Source organism: Indicator indicator, chromosome 15 (genome assembly GCF_027791375.1).
Source record: "Indicator indicator isolate 239-I01 chromosome 15, UM_Iind_1.1, whole genome shotgun sequence".
Taxonomy (NCBI): domain Eukaryota; kingdom Metazoa; phylum Chordata; class Aves; order Piciformes; family Indicatoridae; genus Indicator; species Indicator indicator.
In genome coordinates, this window is record NC_072024.1 from 19,784,667 (window position 1) to 19,807,724 (window position 23,058).

The 23,058-nt window shown below is 59.9% G+C and overlaps 3 protein-coding genes across 3 annotated transcripts; 2 read left to right on the forward strand and 1 right to left on the reverse strand.

Annotated features, from left to right (window-relative positions):
- The first annotated feature begins 1,672 nt into the window (after positions 1 to 1,672).
- On the forward strand, positions 1,673 to 6,740 carry LOC128971618 (acylamino-acid-releasing enzyme-like). The gene is made up of 22 exons (XM_054387221.1): positions 1,673 to 1,698; positions 2,533 to 2,662; positions 2,764 to 2,890; positions 2,973 to 3,069; positions 3,188 to 3,263; positions 3,339 to 3,502; positions 3,575 to 3,712; positions 3,803 to 3,894; positions 4,190 to 4,230; positions 4,308 to 4,429; positions 4,566 to 4,626; positions 4,702 to 4,799; positions 4,889 to 4,940; positions 5,015 to 5,103; positions 5,178 to 5,316; positions 5,394 to 5,477; positions 5,628 to 5,708; positions 5,804 to 5,892; positions 5,995 to 6,185; positions 6,255 to 6,357; positions 6,431 to 6,537; positions 6,605 to 6,740. The coding sequence occupies exons 1-22, from the start codon at positions 1,687 to 1,689 to the stop codon at positions 6,738 to 6,740; spliced, it is 2,229 nt and encodes a 742-aa protein (XP_054243196.1). The 5' UTR covers positions 1,673 to 1,686.
- A 262-nt stretch (positions 6,741 to 7,002) lies between these two features.
- Positions 7,003 to 11,790, forward strand: LOC128971619 (acylamino-acid-releasing enzyme-like). Its single transcript, XM_054387222.1, has 19 exons — positions 7,003 to 7,074; positions 7,179 to 7,287; positions 7,367 to 7,511; positions 7,635 to 7,716; positions 7,835 to 7,910; positions 8,030 to 8,172; positions 8,342 to 8,479; positions 8,555 to 8,646; positions 8,903 to 8,978; positions 9,134 to 9,194; positions 9,301 to 9,395; positions 9,479 to 9,530; positions 10,454 to 10,531; positions 10,605 to 10,685; positions 10,750 to 10,853; positions 11,016 to 11,206; positions 11,280 to 11,382; positions 11,456 to 11,562; positions 11,652 to 11,790. The coding sequence occupies exons 1-19, from the start codon at positions 7,003 to 7,005 to the stop codon at positions 11,788 to 11,790; spliced, it is 1,944 nt and encodes a 647-aa protein (XP_054243197.1).
- A 231-nt stretch (positions 11,791 to 12,021) lies between these two features.
- Positions 12,022 to 16,814, reverse strand: MST1 (macrophage stimulating 1). The gene is given in 19 exon segments (XM_054387321.1): positions 12,022 to 12,183; positions 12,264 to 12,403; positions 13,068 to 13,174; positions 13,254 to 13,400; positions 13,469 to 13,546; positions 13,616 to 13,727; positions 13,810 to 13,845; positions 13,971 to 14,107; positions 14,247 to 14,349; positions 14,421 to 14,551; positions 14,649 to 14,825; positions 14,827 to 14,885; positions 14,887 to 15,025; positions 15,127 to 15,247; positions 15,319 to 15,455; positions 15,683 to 15,797; positions 15,928 to 16,040; positions 16,205 to 16,346; positions 16,763 to 16,814. Coding segments are annotated over 19 exon segments (2,208 nt in total).
- Positions 16,815 to 23,058: the final 6,244 nt, after the last annotated feature.

The following is a 23,058-nucleotide window of genomic DNA, read 5'->3' on the forward strand; positions in this document are numbered from 1 at the left end:
TATCAACCACCCGTGCGTATGAATTCGTGGCATGTTCGACCCACGGAGGGCCACTTTGCCAAAGGGCAGCCCTAGTGCCCATGACCGTCTGTCCCGTCGTAGAGCATGGCTTGCTACTTCTCTGCACGGTTCCACCTGCCTTTCAGTGCTTGCTGTTCTTTGCCTGGACTTTTTTCTTTTTATTTTCTTTTCCATCAGTCCATCGCTGTACTGAAAGCCCTTAGCAGATCGATGCACTTGTTATTGAGGACCCGGCTGCCATCAGGAGCCTACGCTCTCCAGCAGGCTCCTCGCAAGGGGCTCTGCCTGTGCCCAAGGCTAGGGGAGAGGTCAGTGGCCATGGGACAGTGGGGAACGCAGTGCTCCCACAGGACAGTCCCACAGAGGAGAGCCCCAACTCCGCACACAGCCGCTGCCCCTCCCCACCCGTGACAAGTGCATAGCCTGAGTGTGCCTCCCCCGGGCCCCCGCCGCTCCTCGCGCTGTAAATACTTGTACAGTGTGTAAATTGCACGCGGGACCAAGACCTCCGCCGGGGCCCAGCTCGCTGCCTGAGCACATCTGCCACCTTGCCTTCGCACCCACTGGGACCAGGGCCTGTCGCCCGCCCTGCCAGGCCAGTCCCTCAGCCCAGCTTGTGGCAGTCTGCTGTCCGGGGCGGGGCAGAGGGTGCAAAGGAGAAGGGCTGCACATGGCCAGGCGCCATTTCCAGTGGTAAGTGCGATGCCGGGTACGCTCCCTCTGAACATTGTGACGGTGTGCGTGTCTGCTGTGCTCTGTGCCACCCGTAGTGACCCTGTACCGTGCCGTACCGTGCCGTACCGTGCCGTACCACCCCTGCCGCTGTGTCGTGACTTCCTCCCAGAAGCTGCCCCCTCACCAGGTGTTTCTGTGAGAACAGAATAAAAAGGACTTGACACAAACCATTGGACTGGTCCTGATTCCTAAGTGCTTGTGGCGAGGGGGAGTAGGGGATCTGGAACTCTGGCATGGAGGGATAGAGGGACTGGGAGCCTAATGGACCTGGCTGGCACCAAACACCAGCAGGTTGTGCAGCTCACACCCAGGGCTGCTGGACAGGGGAGTCCCTACAGGCCTCCAAGAGCCCAACATCCACCTGCCCACGCTGCTGGGCTAGAGGCGTCCCTGTATCCCTCTAGGACCTCAATGCCTGCTCCCCACTGGCCTGGCCAGTAGGCTGCTGGTCTGGAGGTCCCCGTGGGCCCCAAAGGGACAGATTCCCCCTGGGTTGACTGCTGTGCTGGGGGTCTCTGAAAGCCCCCCAAGGCCGGGCTCCCTTCGGCTCATCCAGAGAGCTCCTGTGTTGCAGCTATCTGCCAAGGAAACCTGCCGGGATAGCCCAGAGGCCACGGGGCCGTGTACTCGCCCCTGGTACGGCTTTCAAACGAAGTACGGCTTTCACACAGGGCCCGGCGGATGAACCGGCGCCTCCGGGCTGGAGCCGGGGGAGGGCAGGGCCGGGCCGGGCCGGGCCGGGCCGGGGGAAGCGTGGACACGAGGCGCGAGACATCCCGCAGCCGTGCCGCCCGCACCCACCAGGAGGCGCCGCAACGTGCGCGGTGGCTCCGAGTACTGCAACCAATGGGAGGTGCCATACGCCGCCGCCCAACCCCCTCCGCCCCGGAAGTGGTGGCGCTGGTCCCGCCCCCGCTCCGCCGTCGCGACATGGAGCCGCCGGTGAGGGGCCGCAGGGAGGGAAGGGGGGGTTGTGACGTCATTGTCCCGGGAGCCCACCCTCGCCCCCGGGAGCCCACCCTCGCCCCCGGGAGCCCTCCCTCTCCTCCGGGAGCCCTCGCGGACCTGCTGCCCTGGCCCCCAGTATTGCAACCCCCGGAGCCCTGCCCCGGGCAGTGTCGTGTGTCGCTACCCCCTGCGGCAGCCGCCCGTCTGCGGTGGTCCGTCGGCTGCGCTCCCCGTACCTGAGTAACTGCCCCTGGCACTCTCTTAATTCCCCCATGCGCCCCAGTAGATGTTTCAGCTCTGCTGCTGCAGATAATGCCCCTACTGCAGTACCCCAGTAACTGCCTCCAGTATCCCCCTAATCCCCGCATACACCCCAGTAACCGCCCCAGCTCTACAACCCAGATACTGCCCCCGGGACACCAGTAACTGCCCTGGTACTCTCATGACCCCCTGCACTCCCCCAGTAACCGCCCCTACACCCTCATACCCCTTTCTACTGCAATAACTGCCTCAGCTCTGCACCCCCAGCGTTGCCCCCAGTACTGCCCCTGCTGCCCTAGTAACTGCCCCTGTACTCTCCTGTCTCCTCATGTACCTCAGTAAATTGCCCTCCCCACTGCCCTCCTAAGCTCCATATACTCCAGCACTGCATCCCCAAGCAGTGCCCCTATCACCCCAGTAACTGCCCCCAGTATGCTCCCAATCCCTCCCATGTGCCTTGAGGTTCCAGTAACTGACATTTCTGCCCCACCATGACCTGATTCTTGCCCCTCCTGCCACACTCTGGCATGGCCTCATACACCCCTGCCACCCTGCTGTCTCCCGCAGATGCTGCTAAGCACAGAGGAGATGGTGGAGCTGTACCAGGAGCTGAGCAGGCACCCAGAGCTCAGCACTGCCTGCCTTGGCCCTGACATCACCACGCAGTACGGGGGCAAGTACTGCAACCTTTACACTGGTACGGGGACAGGGTGGCCCCTGGGGAATCCCAGGGGTGTCCAGGAAGTCTTGGTCTGCCTGACAGGGGCACAGCACATGTCTTCACCCTGCTCCTCACAGAGTGGACACAGCGGGACCTGGCACGGGCCAAGAACATCAAGTTCTGCCGTCAGTACCTGATCTTCCATGATGGGGCCTCGGTTGTCTACTCAGGACCTGCTGGCACCTGCTCTGAGATCAAGGATGAGTGAGTCCCATCCTGTCCCCAGCACTGGCATCTCCTCAGGATGCTGGTGGCAAGGGGCTGATGGGCGTCCACTCATCTGCAGGATCCTGAGCCAGGAGTCCCCCAGTGGGGCACTGAAGGCTGTCCTGCGCAAGGTCCCTCCCAGCAAGGAGAATGAGAAGGAGAAGCAGTTCCTGGAGGTGAGAACGGGGCCAGAGGGAGACAGATCAGCTCTTGGGCTTGGGGCTGTGTCAACACTGGGGTTTGGGCCTGGATCCACACTGGGGCAAAGGGCTGCCCTGGCATATCTGCCCACAGGTTTGGGATCAGAACTGCAAGGTGAAGAGCATCGACCTGACGTCACTGAAGAAGCACGGCAGTGTCTATGACAATGGTGAGGGGACAGGGACAGTAGGGGACATGGGGTCCTGAGGGAATGGGGTGGACAGTGCCTGACCCACTCCTGCAGACCAGTTTGGCTGCCTGGCCTGGTCACACTCGGAGACCCACCTGCTCTATGTGGCGGAGAAGAAGCGTCCCAAGGCCAAGTCCTTCTTCCAGAGCAAAGACTCTGAGCTAGGCATCTCTGACGAGGACACAGGATGCCCTGAGAAAGAGGATGCACCCCTCAAGGTTTGGTTCCCCCACCCTGAGGCAGGTGAGGCCTGATGAGGCAGCCGTGAGGCTGACTGGGCTGTTACACAGGGCAAGCAGTTCGTGTACCATGAGGACTGGGGGGAGGCGCTGAGTACCTGCAGTGTGCCCGTCCTCTGCATCCTTGATATCGAAAGCAGCAGCATCTCAGTGCTGGAGGGTGTCCCAGAGCACCTCTCTCCTGGCCAGGTCAGCATGGGGAGCTCCAGGGAAACAGAGAAGGGAGGTGTTGGGGTGCAATGAGAGATCGAGTCGCTCACTGCCCTTCTCTCCCTGCAGGCTTTCTGGTCCCCTGATGATACTGGTGTGGTGTTTGTGGGCTGGTGGCACGAGCCCTTCCGCCTGGGGCTGCTACACTGCACCAATCGGCGGTGAGTCTCCATGGGGCACTGTGCCCCACAGCCAGGACCCCAGTCAGAGAATCATAGAATAGTCCAGGTTGGAAGGGACCCCCAAAGGTCATCCAGTCCTGCCTCCCCTCAGTTAGCAGGGACATCCTCAACTAGACCAGGTTGCCCAGGACCTTGTCAAGCCTCACCTTGAATATCTCCAGGGAAGGGGCCTCAAGCATCTCCCTGGGCAACCTGTTCCAGTGATCCACCACCCTCATAGTAAAGAACTTGTTCCTAAAGTCCCCCTGTGACACCTGTCTGTCTCTGCTGGCAGGTCAGCACTCTTCTACATGGACCTGACGGGTGGGAGATGCGGTGAGCAGGGCACACCCCAACCCCACTGGTGCCCTCGCTCCCTACTGCCCCCTCACTGTGCCCTTGTGCCCATGCAGAGCTGCTCTCTGAGGACACCAAGGCTGTGTGGTCCCCGCGGCTCAGCCCTGACCGCTGCCGCATTGTCTACCTGGAGAACGATGCCTTAGGACCCCATCAGCAGTGCAGCTGCCTCCGCATGGTGAGCAGCACCAGAGGGATCGGCAGGGCACCTGTGCTGGGACTGGCAGAAGGGCAGTCGTACCCTTCCCTGGGATGCAGCAGGGGTGGGCAGGCTGAGACCAAGCAAAACTCTTCCTGTCCCATGTGTCCTGCAGTATGACTGGTACACCAAGCAAACCAGCACCGTGCTGGAGGTTGTGCCACGGCAGACTTGGGGTGAGTACAGCCCTGGAGGCAACAGTAGGGCCACAGAGGGGTGCTGAGCACCACACTCCACTACTGTCATTACAGGTGCTTTCCCAGGTATCTATTGTGGTGCTCTGCCACGGCTGTGCTGGGCAGCTGACAGCCGCAGGCTGGTGCTGGATACAACCCAGCGCAGCCAGCAGGTGAGGGCTGCTGTGCCAGGACAGCATGGGATATGCAGGGGGGCTGGGCTCGGTCAGTGCTCTGCTGGACTCTGCCCTCCTGCCCCTAGGATGTGTTTGTGGTGGACACGGTGACAGGCACCACAACCTCGCTGACAGCTGGTGAGTACCAGGCCAGTGAGAGGTTTGGGGAGTCAGTCAGGCCTGCAATTTTAGACGCCTGCTCTCCACCCCAGATGCCCCCCAGGGAAGCTGGTCTGTCCTCACCATCGACCGGGACCTCTTAGTGGCCAGGTTCTCCACTCCTAGCTGTCCCCCAACACTGGTAAGGTGATGATGCCCCCCTTCCCAGCACCCACCGTCCCCTTGGCACCTTCACGAGCCCTTCTCCCTGCACAGAAAGTGGCCATTCTGCCCGAGGCTGGCCAGGAGGCGCAGGCACACTGGGTCTGCCTGCAGGATGCACCCCCTGTGCCTGGCATCAGCTGGGGCATCTGCACCCTGCAGCCCCCACCAGAGCAGGAACACCCCCAGTATGGTGAGTGCCCCAGTATGGTGTTGGGCCTGGTTCCACTACCCACTATGAGCGCTGACCATCCCACTTAACTTCCGCAGCGGGTCTGGACTTTGATGCCCTCTTGCTGTGCCCAAGTGAGGGCTCTGCCACCCAGAAGCACCCCTTAGTTGTGATGCCCCATGGTAAGAGCTGGTGAGGGAGTCACACCTGCAAGTCTGATCTGCCATCCCCAGCTGCCTCCCAAGGAAGCTAATCTGTCCTAACCGTGGTCTAGGACCTCTTGATGGCCCTGTCTGGGGAGACTCACTCCTTTTTGCTTTTCACTTTCACAGGAGGGCCCCACTCTGTCTTCACAGCCAGGTGGATGCTGTACCCAGCAGCGCTCTGCCGCAGTGGCTTCGCGGTGCTGCTGGGTGAGTGGTGCCAGGGGGTAGGGCTGCTGGGTGGCACAGTGCCCGCAGTGGGGCCAGGACAGAGGAAAGAAGGGCTCTGATGTTCCTCCTCACAGTGAATTACCGTGGCTCATTGGGCTTTGGCCAGGACAACGTGGCCTCCTTGCCAGGCAATGTCGGCACACAGGATGTGCACGATGTGCAGGTACGGCCCCAGCATGTGGTCCTGGGGCACCCTATAGTCCTGTGAGTACTCCCAAAGAGGGAAAGGGCTGCCTACCTTAATGGGTGTGTCTTGTGGTGGCAGTTCTGTGTAGAGCGGGTGCTACAAGAGGAATCACTGGATGCTGGCCGGGTGGCACTGGTGGGTGGCTCTCATGGGGGCTTCTTGGCATGCCACCTCCTTGGCCAGTTCCCTGACACCTACCACGCCTGTGTGGTCCGCAACCCTGTGGTGAACATCGCCTCCATGGTGACCACCACTGATATTCCTGATTGGTAAGTATCATTGCCCCTGGCCTCCTGCCACCTCGACCCTGCATGTGACCTCATCACTCTCACTCACAGGTGCCTGACGGAGACAGGGCTGCCCTACATGCCTGACGCCCTGCCAGACCCAGTGCAGTGGGCAGAGATGCTGAACAAGTCACCTATGCGCTATGTCAACCAGGTACATCCATGTCCCCATCCCTGTCCTCATTCTCACTGGCAGTGCTGGCCCTGAGGCTGTGCTGCTCCCGCAGGTCCGTGCACCCGTGCTGCTGATGCTGGGGGAGGATGACCGGCGTGTCCCCCCCAAGCAGGGGCTGGAGTATTACCGTGCCCTTAAGGCCCGAGGGGTCCCCACACGGTGAGTGAGGTGCTGAGTGCTGAGGCTGGGGATGTGGGCTTGGCATTAATCCTACTCTCCCCTCCAGGCTGCTCTGGTACCCAGGGAACAACCACGCTCTGTCTGGAGTCGAGGCCGAAGCCGACAGTTTCATGAACATGGTGCTATGGCTGCTGGAGCATTTGCAGTGTCAGCAGCCCACCACTGCTGCCACCTTCCAATAAATGATGTAGTTCAGGACCCCAATGTCTCTGATGGTGGTGCTGCCACCAGCATCACCTCCGCTCCCGATGCCCCAGGAGCTTGACCCTCTCCAACACAGCTTAGCATTTGTACCATCGGGGGTGCAGTGTGCCACAGCAGAGGGGGAACTCTGCCCAGCAAACCTGGGCATAACAGGCAGAGAGGGGCAGCTGGAAGGCTGGCACCAATGAGGCCCCTCATGCCAACTGCTTGCGCAATGCCTTGGCACCCTGCCTGCTGCCAATGGGCAGGCGCCAGCAGCCCAGTGCAATGGAGCAAGGCCCCACGGCGTCAGGGACCGAGTGGGGCATGCAGGTGGGCAAGGGTGACTGCGTGGGTGGGCACAGCCCAGTTTTGGGGAGATAGGCAGAGCAGGGGGTAAGCTCACTCTCCACCAGAGTGCCTCTTGCACCACCCAGGTGGCCAGAGGCCCTACCAGCTGCTACCGGGAGCTGAGTCGCTTCCCTACTGTCACCCGTGCCGCCCTTGGGGCCGCCTCCGGGGGCCAGTCCTTCCTGCTCTACACTGGTGAGTTGCAGCCTCGGCAGCCCTGCTGCTTTAGGCGCACTGGGCCGGTGCCGGTGAGTGGTGATCCCAACCCCCGCAGAGTGCAGCCGCCCCGACCTGTCCCGGCATCGGCTGCTGCGCTTCAGTCGCCACTACAGCCTGCAGCGTGCAGGCAGCCGCAGCATCGCCGTCAGCCAGGCAGCGCTCAGCGCCGAGATCCACAACCAGTACGGCAGAGACAGGCGGTGGGACGGGGACGGGTTGCTGGTGTCTGTGGCTTGGCTGATGCCCACGGCCTGGCCAACGCCCGCAGCACGGCTGGTGGCACCATAGTGTGCCACCCACCACAGCCTCCCTCCCACCCACAGGCTTCTCAGCCAGGACTCACCTACAGGACAGCACCGTGCCGTGCTCAGCCGCTGCCCGTGGCTGGGCCACGAGCTGCTGGAGGTAACATGGACTGCCCTCATCACAGCATCCTTGGGGGTCACCCAGGGTGGCTGGAGTGCCAGCATCAGGCAGTGGGCACCTCAGCCATGGTGTGCCAGTGCTGACCCCTGACCCCCAGGTGTGGGGCAGCAGTGGGCGCAGCCACAGTGTGGACCTCACAGCACTGGGGAAGCATGGGGAGGTCTACACGGAGGGTAGGTCCCATGCCTTGTGGCCCCTGCCCACAATACAGGTGAGGGTAGCACAGCCAGTGGCCCGAGTGTCTGGCTGTGCCTCTGCCAGGCTGGGATTTGGCACCCTCTTGCTATGACAGGGCCCTTTGCCTGTCTGTCCTGGTCCCACTCGGAGACACAGCTACTCTACGTGGCCGAGAAGAGCCGGCCCAAACCACAGCCCCCCTGCCCCTGGGATGTGCCAGGAGCAGCCAGGCCAGCAGAGGAGCACAAGGATGGACAGGTGAGTGCCATACAACCTGTGAGCATGCTGTGTGCTCCAAGAGTGTGCTGTGCACTCTGTGAGCACAGTCGATGCCCCACGAGTGCACCATGTGCCCCATGAGCAATGCCATGCACAAAGCCCATGCCTGCGGCTGCCAGCCTAGGGGGCTAACAGGACTGTGCCACAGGATGAACAGTTTGTGTACCACGAGGGTTGGGGGGAGGCACTGAGCACCCGCAGCATGCCTGTTGTCTGTGCCCTGGATCTGGAAAGCAGCAGCCTCTTGGTGCTGGAGGGCATCCCAGAGCACCTCTGCCCTGGACAGGTGAGGATAGGGTGCAGAGGGATCCCCATCAGAGGCCAGCCTGGGACTGTGGGACTGAGCTCTGCTGTCACACAGGCCCTGTGGTCTCCAGATGACCATGGTGTGGTGTTTGTGGGATGGTGGCATAAGCCCTTCCGCCTGGGGCTGAGTGCGTGCTCCAACAGGAGGTAGGTCTCCTCTGGCACCCAGTGCCGTGCCAGGACACCTACCCCATGCCAGCACAGCTGCAAGGCTCCAGCCTGACCCGGGTATCCCCCACCCAGGTCAGGGATTTTCCACTTGGACCTGGACAGTGGGCACTGTGGTGAGCACTGGAGACAAGGCGGGTGCCAAGGGTCTCCAGAGTCCCCAGGGTGCTGACCTCCTGCCACCTGCAGAGCTGCTGTCAGCTGAGCATGCTGCTGCGTGCTCCCCCCGTCTGAGCCCTGATGGCCAGCACCTGCTCTACCTGGAGGGGGACCTAGGGGGGCCCCACCGGCAATGCCTGCGACTGCGCATGGTGAGAGAGGCCCTGTGGACAGTGGGCACGGCTGTGCCACTGATGTGAACCTGGCCCAGAATTTTATAGGACCTCGCAGTGCCTGGCCAGGGCAGGAGGTGGTCTTGGTCTGTAGTCCTCCTGCCTCAGTTCCCCCAACTGCCAACTGTCCCCAGATCACCTGGCAGACAAGGCAGGCAGTGACTGTTCTCGATGTGGTGCATGAGCCTACAGAGGGTGAGCATGGCATGGTGGGCAGTGCTGGGCACTACCAAGAGACCAGAACAACCCCCATGCCAGATGGTCATGGCCCCAGCTCACCACTGCTCTGCCCTGCTCTCAGCCTTCGCTGGGCTCTATGTGGAGGCACTGCCACCACGGTGCTGGGCAGCTGACAGCCGTCGAGCAGTGCTGGGCACTCCGCAGAGAAGCCGCACAGTGAGTCCTGGGGACAGGGGGAGAGGGACTGTGGCCCCCATGCTGAATAGGGATGCAGCTGCCTGGGCTCTGCCCCCTTGCAGGACCTGCTGCTTGTGGACACGGAGACAGCTATCATCACCAACCTCACAGCAGGTATGTGGTGCCAAGCCACCCATGGTGCCCTGGTGAGCATCCAAGAGTGCCAGTGTACTCTCTGTCCCCAGGGTCACCTGAAGGGTGCTGGGAGCTGCTTACCCTCCAGTGGGACCTGTTGGTGGCCACCTGCTCAGCCCCGCACCACCCACCCAGCCTGGTGAGTAGAACCGTGGCACCACATGGCACAGCGTAATGTGGCATGCCACTGGGCATGGCATGACCAGGCACAATATGGCATGGGCATGGTGTGGCAATGTGCAGCCAGGCACACTGCGGCTAGGCACAGAATGGCGTAGTAAAGCATGTTGTTGCCTGGTTGGCATGATATGATGCAGCCAGGCATTGCCATGCACAGCCCAGCATGGTGTGGCATAGCCAGATCCAGCATGGCACTGCATGGCACAGTGTGGCAAGGCTCAGCAGAGCCTGGCACAGCCAGTCACAGCACAACGTGTTAAGGCACAGCTGGAAGGACTGTGTACAACGTAGCATGGTGAAGCACAGCATGGTATGGCATCGCACCTCCAGGCATGACACAGGATGGCACCCCAGAGCACCAAGCGGTGTACTGGGGACGATTACACCCCAGCCAGGGCCAGCTGCCCTGGGGCAAGGGTGCCCTGATGTCACCTCCTGCCCATCTCCAGGTGGTGGCGGTGCTGCCACCAGCGGGCCAAGAGCTGCCCATCCATTGGGTGCCAGTGGAGAACAGCCCAACAGTGCCTGGTGTCACCTGGAAGACCCTACAAGTCCAGCCACCCCAAAGCAGGCAGAGCCCCACCATGCATGATGAGCACCCAGGGGTCCCTGCTGCACCTGAGTGCTGCCTGGGTGATGGGGGCACTTGGGTGTTGGGGGGTGGGCAGGGTGAGGGGTGCCCAGAGTGGTGGGTGCTGAGTAGGACCCCTTCCTTGGTGCAGGCACCCAGGCTTTTGAAGCGCTGTTGCTGAGCCCGACAGACAGCATGGTACCACACCCCCTCATCGTGTGCCCCCATGGTGAGTGCGGGGACAGCAGGGACACGCTGGAAGCACTGGTGTCACCCCAAGTGACGTCTCTGCTGGACCCCAGGTGGTCCCCACGCTGTCTTTGATGCCCGCTGGCGCCCAAGCATGGCCGCACTGTGCCGGCTGGGCTTTGCTGTGCTCCTGGGTGAGTACCAGGGAGCCCAACAATGTGTGGCCCCCATGCCCCACTGGGAACACGGCACCCACAGCCCCCATCTCCCCAGTGAACTACCGTGGCTCCCTGGGCTTCGGTCAGGCCAGCATCAGCTCCCTGCTCTCCCGTGTGGGTGAACAGGACGTGGCAGATACCCAGGTGAGGGTCACTGGGCTGGGGAGGTGCTGCCAGAGGGATACTGATAGTGGAGTCTGCTGGGAGTATGATGATGGGAGGGTGTTGCTGACGTCTGGGCTCTGCTGGTGGGCTCTCCATCACACTGCTGGGAGAGTGCTGATGGTCACTGCCCCGTGGGTGCAGCTGGCAGTGGAGCAGGCACTGAGCAGCGAGCCCCTGGACCCGCACCGCCTGGCCTTGCTGGCCGGTTCCCACGGAGCCTTCATTGCCCTGCACCTCCTCACCCACGAGCCTGAGCGCTACCGAGCCTGTGCCCTGCGCAGCCCCGTCTCCAACCTGCCCGCGCTGCTGGGCACGTCCGACATCCCCGACTGGTGAGTGCCGCCCCCGCTCCGTGCTGTGCCATGCCACATCTTCACGCCACCAACCAGCACCTCCATGCCGCAGGCGATACACCTCCCTGGGGCTGCCCTACTCCTTTGAGCGGGTGCCGAGCGCTGAAGATGTGGCCACCATGCTGCTGCGCTCCCCCATTGCCCAGGCAGCCCGGGTAAGGCGGGGGCGGGACGGGTGTGGGGCGTTTGGTGCAGGGTGCCAGGCATCCACTGCTTCCTGTGCCACAGGTGCGGACGCCGGTGCTGCTGTGTGTGGGGGCCCGGGACCAGCGTGTCAGTCCCACGCAGGCACTGGAGCTGTACCGAGTGCTGCGGGCCAGGGGGGTGCCAACACAGTGAGCAGGGTGCAGTGGGACAGGACCAGGGAGGGAACACTGGTGTGGTGTCTGAGTATGTTTCTATCCCATCCCATCCTGTCCCACAGGCTGCTGTGGTACCCAGAGGGTGGCCATGCGCTGGCCGGTGTGGAGATGGAAGCCAGTGTCTTTGGGAACTGTGCCTGTTGGTTCCTACAGCATCTGGGGCAGCTCCAGCAGGATGGAACAGGCCAGCACAGCCCCTAGCACCTGCTGTGGCCCTGTGGCTGTGCCAGCCCTGAGGTAACCACTGGTCCTGGGGGTGACACCAGGGCCAGAAGAAGATGGACGCGTGTATCCAGGAGCAGGACATAAGACAACATGGTTTGAAGTTGATGTGAAATAAATGTGTGAGACCCTGTGCAGTGCCAACCCTAGTGGCCATAGCCAGTCCATTATTGCATGGTGGTAGGTGTGTCAGGCTGGGGCTGAGCCAGCTCAGCCCATCTTCATCACCTTGTGGATCCAGTCGACATAGAGGGAGACGCGGATGAAGAGTGCAGGCTGGTCGGTGCGGGCACAGACACGGGAGGGGGTGATCACCCCCTCCAGCACCCAGCAGTCAGCAGTGATGCAGGCCAGTGGCCCTCCATAATCTCCCTGTGGAACCCAGAAAGGGAAGTCACCCCAGCGCTGGCACCTGTGGTCCCCCTGAGGCAGCAGTGCCCACTCTGGCTCACCTCGCAGGCGCCCACACCAGCACGCAGTGGCGCTGTGCACAGCTCACTTTCCTTCAGGCGCCCACGCAGTGCTGCACGACACTCACCGTGGGCCAGCACGGGCAGCCGTGCCACGTTCAGCACACTGCCATCTGCTGTGCCTGTGGGCAGCGAGGGCATGAGTTGCACATATAGGGGATGTCACGGCAGGGAGATGGCGCAGCCACGAGGTGCCATGTGAGTGGATGCCATGGGGAGGCATTGCATGCAGGGGGATGCCTTCGAAGGGAGAATGCCATCAAAGAGGGTACAGCAGCCAGGGGATATCATGGCAGGAGATGTTGTGGGCAGGGAGATGCAGGCACATGCAGGAAGAGGTCATAGGCAGGAGGATGTCAAGGGCAAGGGGATGCCATGGACAGGGAACTGCTGCAGGCAGAGCATATCATGGATAGTTCATGTGGTGAGCAGGGGAATGCCGTTGCTGGGGAATGGGCATGGCTAGGAGGATGTCATGCACAGGAAAATGTTGTGGCAGGGGAATGTCACAGACAGGGGAATGCTGTGGAAGGGAGATGTCATGGGCAGAGGGATGGCATGAGCGGGGGAATTCTGTGAGCAGGGAGATGCCATGGACCTGTGGGTGCTGTGGGCATGCAGATGCTCTAAACATGGCAACATTACAAGCAGGAGCAGGAGATGCTGCAGACAGGAAGGATGCCATGAATATGAAGATGAGCAGGGGGATGCCATTGCAGTGGAGTGGCATAGGCAAGGTGTATGTTGGGCACGGGATGGTGTTGCAGGGCTGCCCACTGCAGGTACCTCTAGTTTCCCCCCAGCCAGCAATCTCGCAGACAGTGCCTGCGGGCACCACGTAGCGCTCAGGTGGCAGGCAGATCAGGGCCACACGCCTATTCAGAGTGGCTGGTCTGTGGCAAAGAGGTGATGGGATGTGGTGCGAGCCCAACTGGCAGCAGAGCACGGCGAGGGCCCAGCCTGGCCTCTCACCTTGCCAGCTTCAGCATCACCAGCTGGGACTCAGAGGGGCCACAGACAATCCGCACAATGGGGACAGTCTGCTTGTCAGGGTCCCCAGGGCCAGGGTCCTTGAAGAGTGTCCCCAACTGCACCTCATAGCCCGTCAGGTCAGCACCACTGTGGGATGGGGACGTGAGAGCACAGAGGGGTTGGCCCAGCACCCCACACCCCAGCCCTGGCCTTACCAGGAGGAGAAGCACTGGCGTGTGCTGATCACCCACTGCTGCTTCACCAGGGACCCCCCGCAGAAGTGCACACCAGCCCTGAAAGGATGAGTCATGAGCTCCCAGAGGTATGCTGCCCACCTGGGTGCCAGCGGGGTGCCCGCTCACCGGTTGCGGATGCTGACAGTCCAGGGTGAGTTGCCAGGCTGGCCACCAACAATGCGCCCTTTCTGCTGCAGCCTCTCATCCCGCTGGCCACATTGCTCAAATGCCACCACGTCTGCAGGCAGGTTGGCCATCAGCCAGGGCCACACCACTGGCACCTGCCCCATGGCACCCACCCAGCATCCACAGACCCTCACTTGCATTCTCCAGGATGGAGGGAACTGCGCTGCCAGCTGCAGAAACAACGCAGAGTGTGGCACCAGGACAGGATCCAGCCACCCTGGGAGGACTATAACAACCCCAGCGGGTGGTTAGGGAACCCCATTCCAGCTCTGCAGGGCTGCAGGTAGGGGCTTACAGCAGGGCTTGATGGCACAGTAGTCAAAGGGAGTGTGGGGATCCATGGTGTAGCACCAGGGGCCATGACTGTCATTATCAGGGTTGCGGCAGTAGTTTTCCTCCAGGTGTGCCTCAGGGTGGGTGACAGGCGAGATCCTGCGAGGAGGAAGTCACCATCACTGTCACCACCTCTGTCTGCATCCTTATCCTCCTCCCCATTACCATCTTCCCCCCACCCTCAGCCCCATCCTCAAGTCCATCTCCACTCCCCTGGCAAGCTCCTTTGCACACTCACTGGGGCATGTGGGGCGCCTGGGCAGCCCACGGCTGGCAGGTGATGCCCTTGCGTGTCTTGCTGACGTGACCGTGGTAGTGTTCGCCATGGCCATGGTAGCACTCTGGGGACAGGCAGGGAAGGCTGGCACCCCCATCAGGCAGCCCGAGGCAGGGGTGTCTGGGGGCAGCTCACCTTGGGCACTCAGCTCGTCGGGGCAGCGGCGGATGTGGAAGCAGAAGGCAATGCGCACAGTGGGGCGGACAGTGAAACACCACGGTGCCTCTGAGCCATCAGGGTTGCGGCAGTAGTTCTCCTGCAGGTCCCTGGTGGGGGTGCCGCATGGGTGCCCCCAACCAGCCTGCACCCAGGAGTGCTGCCCACTGCCCCCCTCCCTGGGTACATCCCCCCCAACCCCCTTACTTGCATGGATACTTTTCAGGCACAAAGTGGTGCTGGTGGGGGGTCTGGGTGTCCCAGCGCTGGCAAGGGATGCCCGACACGGTGACATTCACCTGGCCCCGGTAGCTTTCACCCTTGCCCCTGAAGCAGCCAGTGGTGATGTTGTGGGTCCGTGGCTGTTTCTCTGCTTGCATGACCGGAGAGAGCCAGAATGGCAGGGTTAGGGTGGCACCCAGGACCCCTTATCCCAGCTGTGTGGTGACCCCAGCAGGGACTTACTGCAGATGCGGATGCGGCAATACTCCCTCTCCCGTCTGGGGTTGGTGGTGTAGCACCAGGGCCGCTCGGAGCTGTCGGGGTTGCGGCAGTAGTTGTCATCCAGTCCCTTGTCAGGGTACCTGGGCCAGAGACAGGAGGCAGTGTTTGGGGGTGGCACCATCACTCTAGCACATGGCATAGCCAGGGTGGTCATGTGCTGCCCAGGGCTGGGGGCTAGTACTTGTCAGGGTGGTAGGGGTGCTTGTGTGGGTGCTGCAGGTCCCAGCGCTGGCACTCAGTCCCCGATTCAGTGTGGTCCACGGCCCCGCGGTATTCCTCCCCGTTGCAGGTCATGCAGACAGCTGCCAACAGCCAGGGGTCTCAGTGGAGGGGTGACACATGGCACAGGGTATGCCCGGGCTGCAGCACTCACCATCCGCGCACTTCTTGATGCCGCAGCTCTGGTGCCGGACGTTGGGGTCAATAGTGTAACACCATGGGCCCCGCTTGTCCTGGTCAGGGTTTCGGCAGTAATTCTCCTCCAGCCCATTGCGCTGGGATGGCAGGAACCTGATGGCGGCAGGATGGGTAGGAGGGCTGCCAGGAGCCCTTCGCCTGGGGGCTAGCACAGCCACAATGCTGTGCCATCTCTTGTTGGTGCTGTCATCCCCATGCTGCCCCCATTGCCCCCATGCTGTCCCCATTGCCCCCAAACTGACCCCAGCCCATTTCCCACTGTCTCACACTGCCCAGGGCCACTGGTGGATGCCACAGGGCAGATGGGGACATGGGGGCACCTGTGGTCGTGTGGTGTGGTGGCTTGCCAGTGCTGGCAGCGCAGACCCTTCTCTGTTGTGGCTCGTGTGCCACGGTAGTTGGAGCCATCAGCCATGATGCAGTCCCGCACGTAGTCTGAGCAGAGCCAGACACTGTGTCAGAGCCCCAGGGCTGAGCCACAGCACATGTCCAGTGAGAAGCCCAGCCCAGGGTGGCCTGTGCCCGGGCTGTGGTGTCCCCATGCCTGCCTGTGGCACCAGCCCACCTTTCTTCTGATACAGGTCGTAGTGGATGTTTTTTTGCAGCTGGACATTGGGTGAGTGCTGGGTCCAGGGCAGCAGGTGGCACAGCTGGTTCTGCCGGTTGTGGTGAAAAGCCCTAGGAAGCACAGCAGGAGCCTGGCATGACACCATGCAGAGCCAGGACCCATGGGACCAGGGGCACACATATGGGCACCCAGCATCCACATGTACAGAGTGACCCTGGCATCGTGGCCCCTCTTTATTTCCACTTGGCCTGTGATGGCACCATGTCCCACTCACCGGCAAGCCAGGCTGGTGGCACAGCGCTGGGCACACTGCTCTGCCGAGCCCTGTTCTGGCAGTGGTGGTAGTGGATCTGTGGGCATAGCCAGCAGCTCGGTGGCTCGCAGGCGCTGAAAGTCATTGAGGGGTGAGCGGTGGCCTGGTGAGTGAGGTAGGAGCTCAGCATGACTGTGAGGGCACAGCAGGGACACCTGGGCCCTGTGGAGCATGGGGTCCCTGCCTCACAGAGTGAGAGATCTCTGTCCTGTGGCATATGGGATCCCAGCCCCACGGAGCATAGGATCCAGGTCTGCGGAGCAGGGGATCTCTGTCCTGTGGAGCATGGAATCCCTTCCCCAAGGACAACCAGACTCGTGTCTCATAGAGCAATGCTGTCCCTGACCTACAGCCTACTCAGCACCCACTGCAGCTCCGTAGTTCCTGCTTCCCCTCTCTGCTGAAGGACAGAACAGTGACCTACAAGCTCCTGTCCTGGCCTCTTGAACCCACACTGCCCCACGCCCTCCATCCCCACGGCAGTCCCATGGCGGCCCCACAGCCTGACTATGGCCCTACCTGAGCCCAGGGCCGCAGCCAGGGCGAGCAGGACCCCCATCACGGGCTGCATGGCGGTGGCCCCCGCGTCACCAGGCTGCTGGATCTGCCACGCCAGGACCGAGCAAATATTTGCCCGCAGGGACCGGGGTCACTTCGCGGCGGGGCCGCACGTGGGGCGAGGGGTGTGGCCTACTGGCGGGGGCGGGGCTTGGTGCGAGGCCAGAAGGGAGTGGCTGCGGCGGCGCGGGGGGCGGGGCCGCAGGGCGCGAGGACAGGGGAGGTGGAGCCCGCACGCGGCCAGGTAGGGCGGGGCGGGAGGCGGGCATCGGGCGTCGATTGGCCGCGGAACTCTCGTGCCGCCCGTTGCTAGGCGCTGTGCGCTCCGCCCCCAGGTACGTGCCCGCGCGGGGTCGCGCTCGCGCCGCGCCGCCCGCTCCGTGCGTCGGGGCCGCTGGCGGCGAGAGCCGGCGGGGAGCGGCCTCCGGGCCCGACCGTCGCATGGTGAGGGGCTGTGGGGACATGGGGGAGCGGGCCTCGGCCCCCGTCTGGCGGGGCTGTGGCGGCACCTGCCGGGCCACCCTGTCCTTGGCCTACCGGGCGGGCCGGGAGCTGAGCTGGGAGCGGCGGCGCGGCCTGGGCAGAGACGCACTGGGGTCCGGGCCTCCGGGTGCGCGGGCAGCGGGGCGGCCCGGCCTGGCCCGATGCGGGTTGGCCGGCGTTATCTCATTCCCCGCGCTCCTTCCGCGGCCTGTCGGGGCCGGCTGCAGGCGGCGGCACGGGCTGGCGGCGGGGTCCGGCGCCTCTGCCCCTGTCGTGCCGCGCTTCCCTTCGTCTTGTTGTTTTCCCGCCGTCCTGTACCCACCCTCGCCGGGGCTGCCGTTCGGGGCCGCCCGAAGTCTGAGTGGGCGCCGCGCCCACGGCTGCCCGGCGGTCCGGCCCTGCCTGGTCGGGAGGCGGAGCGGGCCCGGCCTGGAGCAGCGAGCGGTTGGCCCGGCGTTGGGCTGTACCGCGCGAGGTGTGGGGCTTTGCTGCAGACGCCGGCGAGGGCCGTGGGAGCGGTCCGGGTGTTGGAGGTGGTGGCAACTGGTGCCTGGATGCGCCGTGAGCCCGGCGGGCTGTGCCCGAGCTCCTGCGAGCTTCCCGGGCCCAGCCCAGCGCAGGTTGTGCTGGCACCCGACGGCTCTGCCGGCTCACCGGGCCTGCCTCGGTTCCACGGGAACGCAGGAGAGTTGCCACGTGTCCGGCGTTCAGTGTCTCCCGGGGTGCGCTCCTTTCGGAGCCCCTGCAGGGGCGGCAGGGCAGCACTCGGCTACCGGCCCCGCTGCGGGACAGACCGACCTCGCAGACGGTCTGCAGGGCACCGTGTGCTGACCTTGGATCTTTCTGCTGAGTGCGACCAACTCTTCCGTACTTAACAGATCCACACTCAAAGTTTTATCTGCAGTCAGCAGTGCTGGCAAATAAGTACAAGTTTTGCTGCACAAAGGGATGTGAACGCAGAATGGTCCTCGCAGCCTTCCTGGCTCCACAGAAGCAACAGGCTGCAGAGTCTTCAGTGCCCGTCAATTCAGGGGGTATGAATCTGGCAAGTTTTTGTACCGGTTTGCAGGTCACGAACTCCTCGTGTGTTTTTGGACCTTAACCTGGTCTCTGCTGCTTGCAGGTGGGAAGGTGCTGGCAAGGGGAACAGGGAAGTGCAGGCAGGAGGACATGGGAGGTGATGGCAGGGTTTGTAGTTATACCCTGAGGTGCTGTGTCTCCCTTGGTCCTGGAGCTTTGAGCTTATAGCCTTTGGAAAATAGCACTGATATCACTCGCCTGTCCAAAACAAGACTAAAATCCTTTTTTTATATCACAAGACCAAGCATTCACCTAGTTTCTCCCAGCCCCTTCAGGCAGTTGCACCCCATAGCTGCTACAGGATGGACTGCTGGCATCTCTCACCTTGGGAATGCTGTCCTTAACAAAATTTGTTGTTTGACTTTATATATGGAAGGCTCATTTCCTAACTTTAGCTTTACAGACTCCTTTCCTCAATTTAAGAGCTTCTAATTCAGCATAGGTTTCTTTGCGCAGTCTCTGCCACTATTCCAAGCACCCTAAACCACTTATTCATTCTTCCTGATGCTTGTCATTGCGCTCTTCTATCCTAAATATAGGGTAGTATGCCAATGGGAGAGGCTCGAGAGCAGGCTGAAGTGCTGGGAACACCACTGTTTACTCAGAGAAGTAATCAGCAAAGCCTGGCTGATTCCAGGTTGTGTCGTCTTCTTGCTGCAGGAGTTTGTGCTCACTTCTTTGGGAGCTGGCACAAAGCCTTGAATAACTGGAAGATGTTGCTGATGGCACATGCCAGCAGCACCCTAGAAACACCCTTTTCTTTAACAGAGTAGTTAATTCTGCTTAACTGCTGGTATTGGACCTGGTATTGGAACTGGCTAGAGCTGCGGGGCTGATATCAAAGAAGGGGTTCCATGCCTTGCTGCATAGGTTTTGTGTAGGGTTTGTTAACCCTGAGCACCTCTCTGCTTTTAGAAATGGCCTGTACTTGCTGCTAGTTCAAGCACTGCTTATCCACTTGTCTCCTCATCTCTCACTGCCCTGTGTGCTGGGCTCAGCTGCTCCAAGGAAGGAAGGAGAATGTATGACAGGTAAGGTGAAACCTTTTGCCAGATTCAGCTGCAAAGTGGGTAAAGCTGGCTCCCAGTTCTGACTGCTGCTTGTCTTCCACGGACGGCTGGTCCAGAGGAATCCCTGCGTGTCTCTTGCTGGCAGAGCTGCACTCTAGCAGTGAAGGACTACTGTTGGAGGGAGCGCTGCTATGCTCTGGCTTGGGCAAGCTTGCCAGCTCACAAGCCTGAAAGGTGCTTTGCACGAAAGGCCAGTGGTGCTGCTTTGGTCTGACAGAGAACAGGACAGTGCAGTTGCCACCACAAGGTGCTGTGGGAATTTTCCTGTTCTAGTGTCTGTGGCACAGGTGTGAGATGTGTCATGTTGCCAGCCTGGCAGAGACAGTGTGATGGTTCTGCCCTGGCAGGAGTGGTGGTGTTCAGCAGTAGGAATGGTGTCTCCTTGCCTGTTCCATGTCCCTTGGAGAGATAACGAGATTGTCCTGGAGAGATACCAGGGTGCTCTGCCAGGCTGGGGAGAGCTCCAGATGACAGGACTAAAGCCGTCTGTCTCCATTCAGCAGTGACAGCTGTCTGCAAAGTTCCGGAGTGGGGATGGTTTTGGATGGTTTGTGCTTTTTTACTTCTGTTAGCTGAGGAATAGTATGAAGGATTTAATTCCAGTAATGATTAATTTGAGTGAGGAAACTGCAAACTCTGAATTCTCCTTGGGCAAACAAGGGGTCATGTAAATAAATGCCTCTGGCATTCTTTGTGTGCTTGCAGACTGTCTACCAATTACTTCTGGTCTCTTGCAGAATCAGTGGGAGGCTGTCGCTCCTTGAGCTCCGAGTACTTCGGCAGCGATTTGGGTGAAATACAAATAAACAGAGTTGGATTGACCTAGTGTATCTGAGCTCTTGGTATGCTGAAAATGTTTGTTCTTAGGATGTTTGTGCAGTTTGGAGAGGTCTGTATCTTAAACCCAATTTGCAGAGGACTGTGACCATGTTTAAGCTGTGAAAAAGAAAAGATCAAGCCGAAGGACCTGTGATGTTAGGGCTTGTTCTGGGAGATTGAATAAGTTTGAGAAAACTACTAAGGTGCTGCTGGATGGAAGCCTGTGAGTATGCTAGGTAGGTGCACTTCCCAGTCTAATGCCTTTTTCTGTCCATGTTTCACCCTGCGATTATCCATTGGCTTAAACTGTCTCTGGTTCAGCTTTTCTGGGATAAAATTCTAGCTTGCCAGTGGGAAAGATGGTTGTATAGATTTGATGTTACCACTTTTAGTGCATTTTGCATGAGCAGCCAAGCTGATCTGCTGGTGCAGTGCTGTCCAAAGAAGGTGGTTCAGGTCTTCTGTCTGGACAGACAATCCTTCTCCTTTGCAGGTGTCTACTGGGCTGGTGAGCTGGTCACCTGGGGACCAGTGGAAAAGGTTCCTGGCTCTTTTGTGGTTTGTGAACTGTTTGGGCAAGGTGAGCGGTGTGGCTTTGTTTGGGGGGTGGGGAGGCAGTGGCAGCTTCCCTCTTCTGTTGGCAGTAACCTGCTCAGATGGGCAGATGTGGCTCGAAACCACAACCTGAGTTGAAGCTGGAGCCTCTTGTCTATGGTAGCTTCTGCCCAAGATATTAGCTAGGGTACACAGGATGCAAGGCACCCTAGAAATGTACCCTGTTGATGTTGTATCCCGCTCAAGGTCACCTCAGCTCTGCAGTGCTGATTTCTGGGAGCCAGGCTTGATACATGCTAGGAAATTCCTCAGAATCGCTGCCAATGGCAACAGTGAAGCTCTTTCACATCCCTGGGCAGTGTGCTGGCACCTGGAGCGGGCTCCTGTGGCTCCTCACCCATGTCTAACTGCAGAGAGCTCACAAGGGCCCCCCAGACCTTAACACCATGGGTGTTCTGCCATGTGACCCCTGAGTTTTGTCACTGCCAGGCCATAGCAGTCCCAATACCACCACGATTGATTTGGGGTGAGGCACAGTGAACAGCAGAGAGTAAAGTGTGGGAGGGTTGAGTTGGTGTAAGGCTTTCAGAGAGGAGAGGTCTGGCCACCAGATGCACTGCTGTGCTTGTGGTGCTCATGCTTGTCTTGCCGAGCTGGTTATGTTTTATTCCCTCACCATGGCCTGAGTTAACTTTCTGGAAATTAGTAACCTGTGTTGTCCATAGAAGGAATTTGTAAATGTCCCAGCCAGAAGGAGCTCGTGAGCACCCCAGCAGTGCAGGTGGAGAGGAAGTAGGGCCCTGCCTGGAGAAGGAAGAGGTGGGCATGGCCCTTGTGCTGGAGGGTGGTGGGTTGGCTAAGGACGAGTGGTTTTCTCTGCCAGCCTCATGGTTTGATACTCTTAAAAAGGCCCTTCTTTTTTCCTGCTTTCAGCTGTGCCCTTTTGCCTCCTCCCACGTGCCAGCTGCGTTGCTGAGCTGATGCACTGATCAACTGATCCTGCTAACTTGGTGTAAAATTGTTCTTTTTTTCAGCTGGATCCTTTCTTCACTGCCTTAGCGAAGTGGTCAGGAGAGGAGTCAGGCTGTGCTTGAGTCAGTGCTGTTGTGTCAGCAGAGCTCTCTGCTTTGGGATAGTGCTCTCAGCACTAAAAGGGTATTTTCTTCTTCAGGGTTGAGTTCTCTGAGTCTCCTGCAAGTGTTCTCTAGGCCTGGAGAGTAATTCTTAGTGGGACTCAAAGTAGGTAATCTCTGTCAGACTTCCATATGCAGAGTGTGGTTTGGTAACAGCAAAGTTGTCCCAGCCCTGCAGATGTACAGCGTTTAGCTTTGTTTTGGGTTTTCACTTGGAAAAACAGACTCCTAGCCTCATCTGACCTGTAAAGACAAATTTGAATTAAGGTTTCCGTTGCAGAATTCTCCTTTCATACCTTTTTCTGATGTTGGGGTCTCCCCATAGTGCTCGGCTATGCCATTTACCATCACAGCAACCCCAAGTAAGAGTGTGATGTGTGTTTTCTCTTTCTATTGATTCATAGAGCAACTTCAGGAATATTTTGGGTCCTGGCTTCTTGGAGCTTTCCAACAAATTGGCTAAGATACCTCTTCCTGCAATACTTGGTGTTTCAAATTCTCCTTGGTAAGGACCTGACAGGCAGCATTCCTCCCCTCCCTCCTTGGGGGCTGAGAAGTGATTAGGGGAGAGGTTTCAGTTTGTTCTAGCATGGCTGCAGGTCATGCGAGTGCCGAACATGCACAGGAGATGGATTCACACTGAGTCTTGTTGTGTTTTGAACTGGATTGTGCATTCAGGCTTCAGAAAGCTTCATCTTCTGTGAAGTGTGTTCCTTAAGGGTGGGGATTAGCATTTAGCAAATTTCAATGAGAGTTTCCAGTAGCAGATACTGATCATTTTATATCAGTCCTAAGGGCTTGGTCTTGATTTTTTTGGATGAGCTTGAGTAAGAAGCAGCTGGGTGGCTTTCCACTCAAGCTTGGAACTGCAACAGGTGATGTGAAAGCCTCATGCTGCTGTCATAACTTCAAATTGTGACCTGGAGGCTGTCTGTGCTGTCAGTTCCTTGCAGGAGTGGCACTGCTTGCTTCTTGTCATGTAGACTTCTTCCCTCTTTCTTGTGTAATGTCAGTCCCTTAATGGACTCTTCCAGGCTCTTAGGAAAACATCTTTTCCTAGAGCTCCCACATTTCCTTGTGTGTGTGTCTTCTTTGGGACAGTTACAGGGGAGAGAGA

What these genes read in the sequence shown, in the direction of transcription:
- LOC128971619 (XM_054387222.1), top strand. Translation starts at nt 7,003, where the DNA reads ATGGGCAGGCGCCAGCAGCCCAGTGCAATGGAGCAAGGCCCCACGGCG. An exon ending in TGGGCCACGAGCTGCTGGAG is followed by an intron (nt 7,717 to 7,834) that starts GTAACATGGACT and finishes CCTGACCCCCAG; the next exon opens with GTGTGGGGCAGCAGTGGGCG. An exon ending in AGGAGCACAAGGATGGACAG is followed by an intron (nt 8,173 to 8,341) that starts GTGAGTGCCATA and finishes ACTGTGCCACAG; the next exon opens with GATGAACAGTTTGTGTACCA.
- LOC128971618 (XM_054387221.1), top strand. An exon ending in CACAACCTCGCTGACAGCTG is followed by an intron (nt 4,941 to 5,014) that starts GTGAGTACCAGG and finishes TCTCCACCCCAG; the next exon opens with ATGCCCCCCAGGGAAGCTGG. An exon ending in GCAGGAACACCCCCAGTATG is followed by an intron (nt 5,317 to 5,393) that starts GTGAGTGCCCCA and finishes TAACTTCCGCAG; the next exon opens with CGGGTCTGGACTTTGATGCC.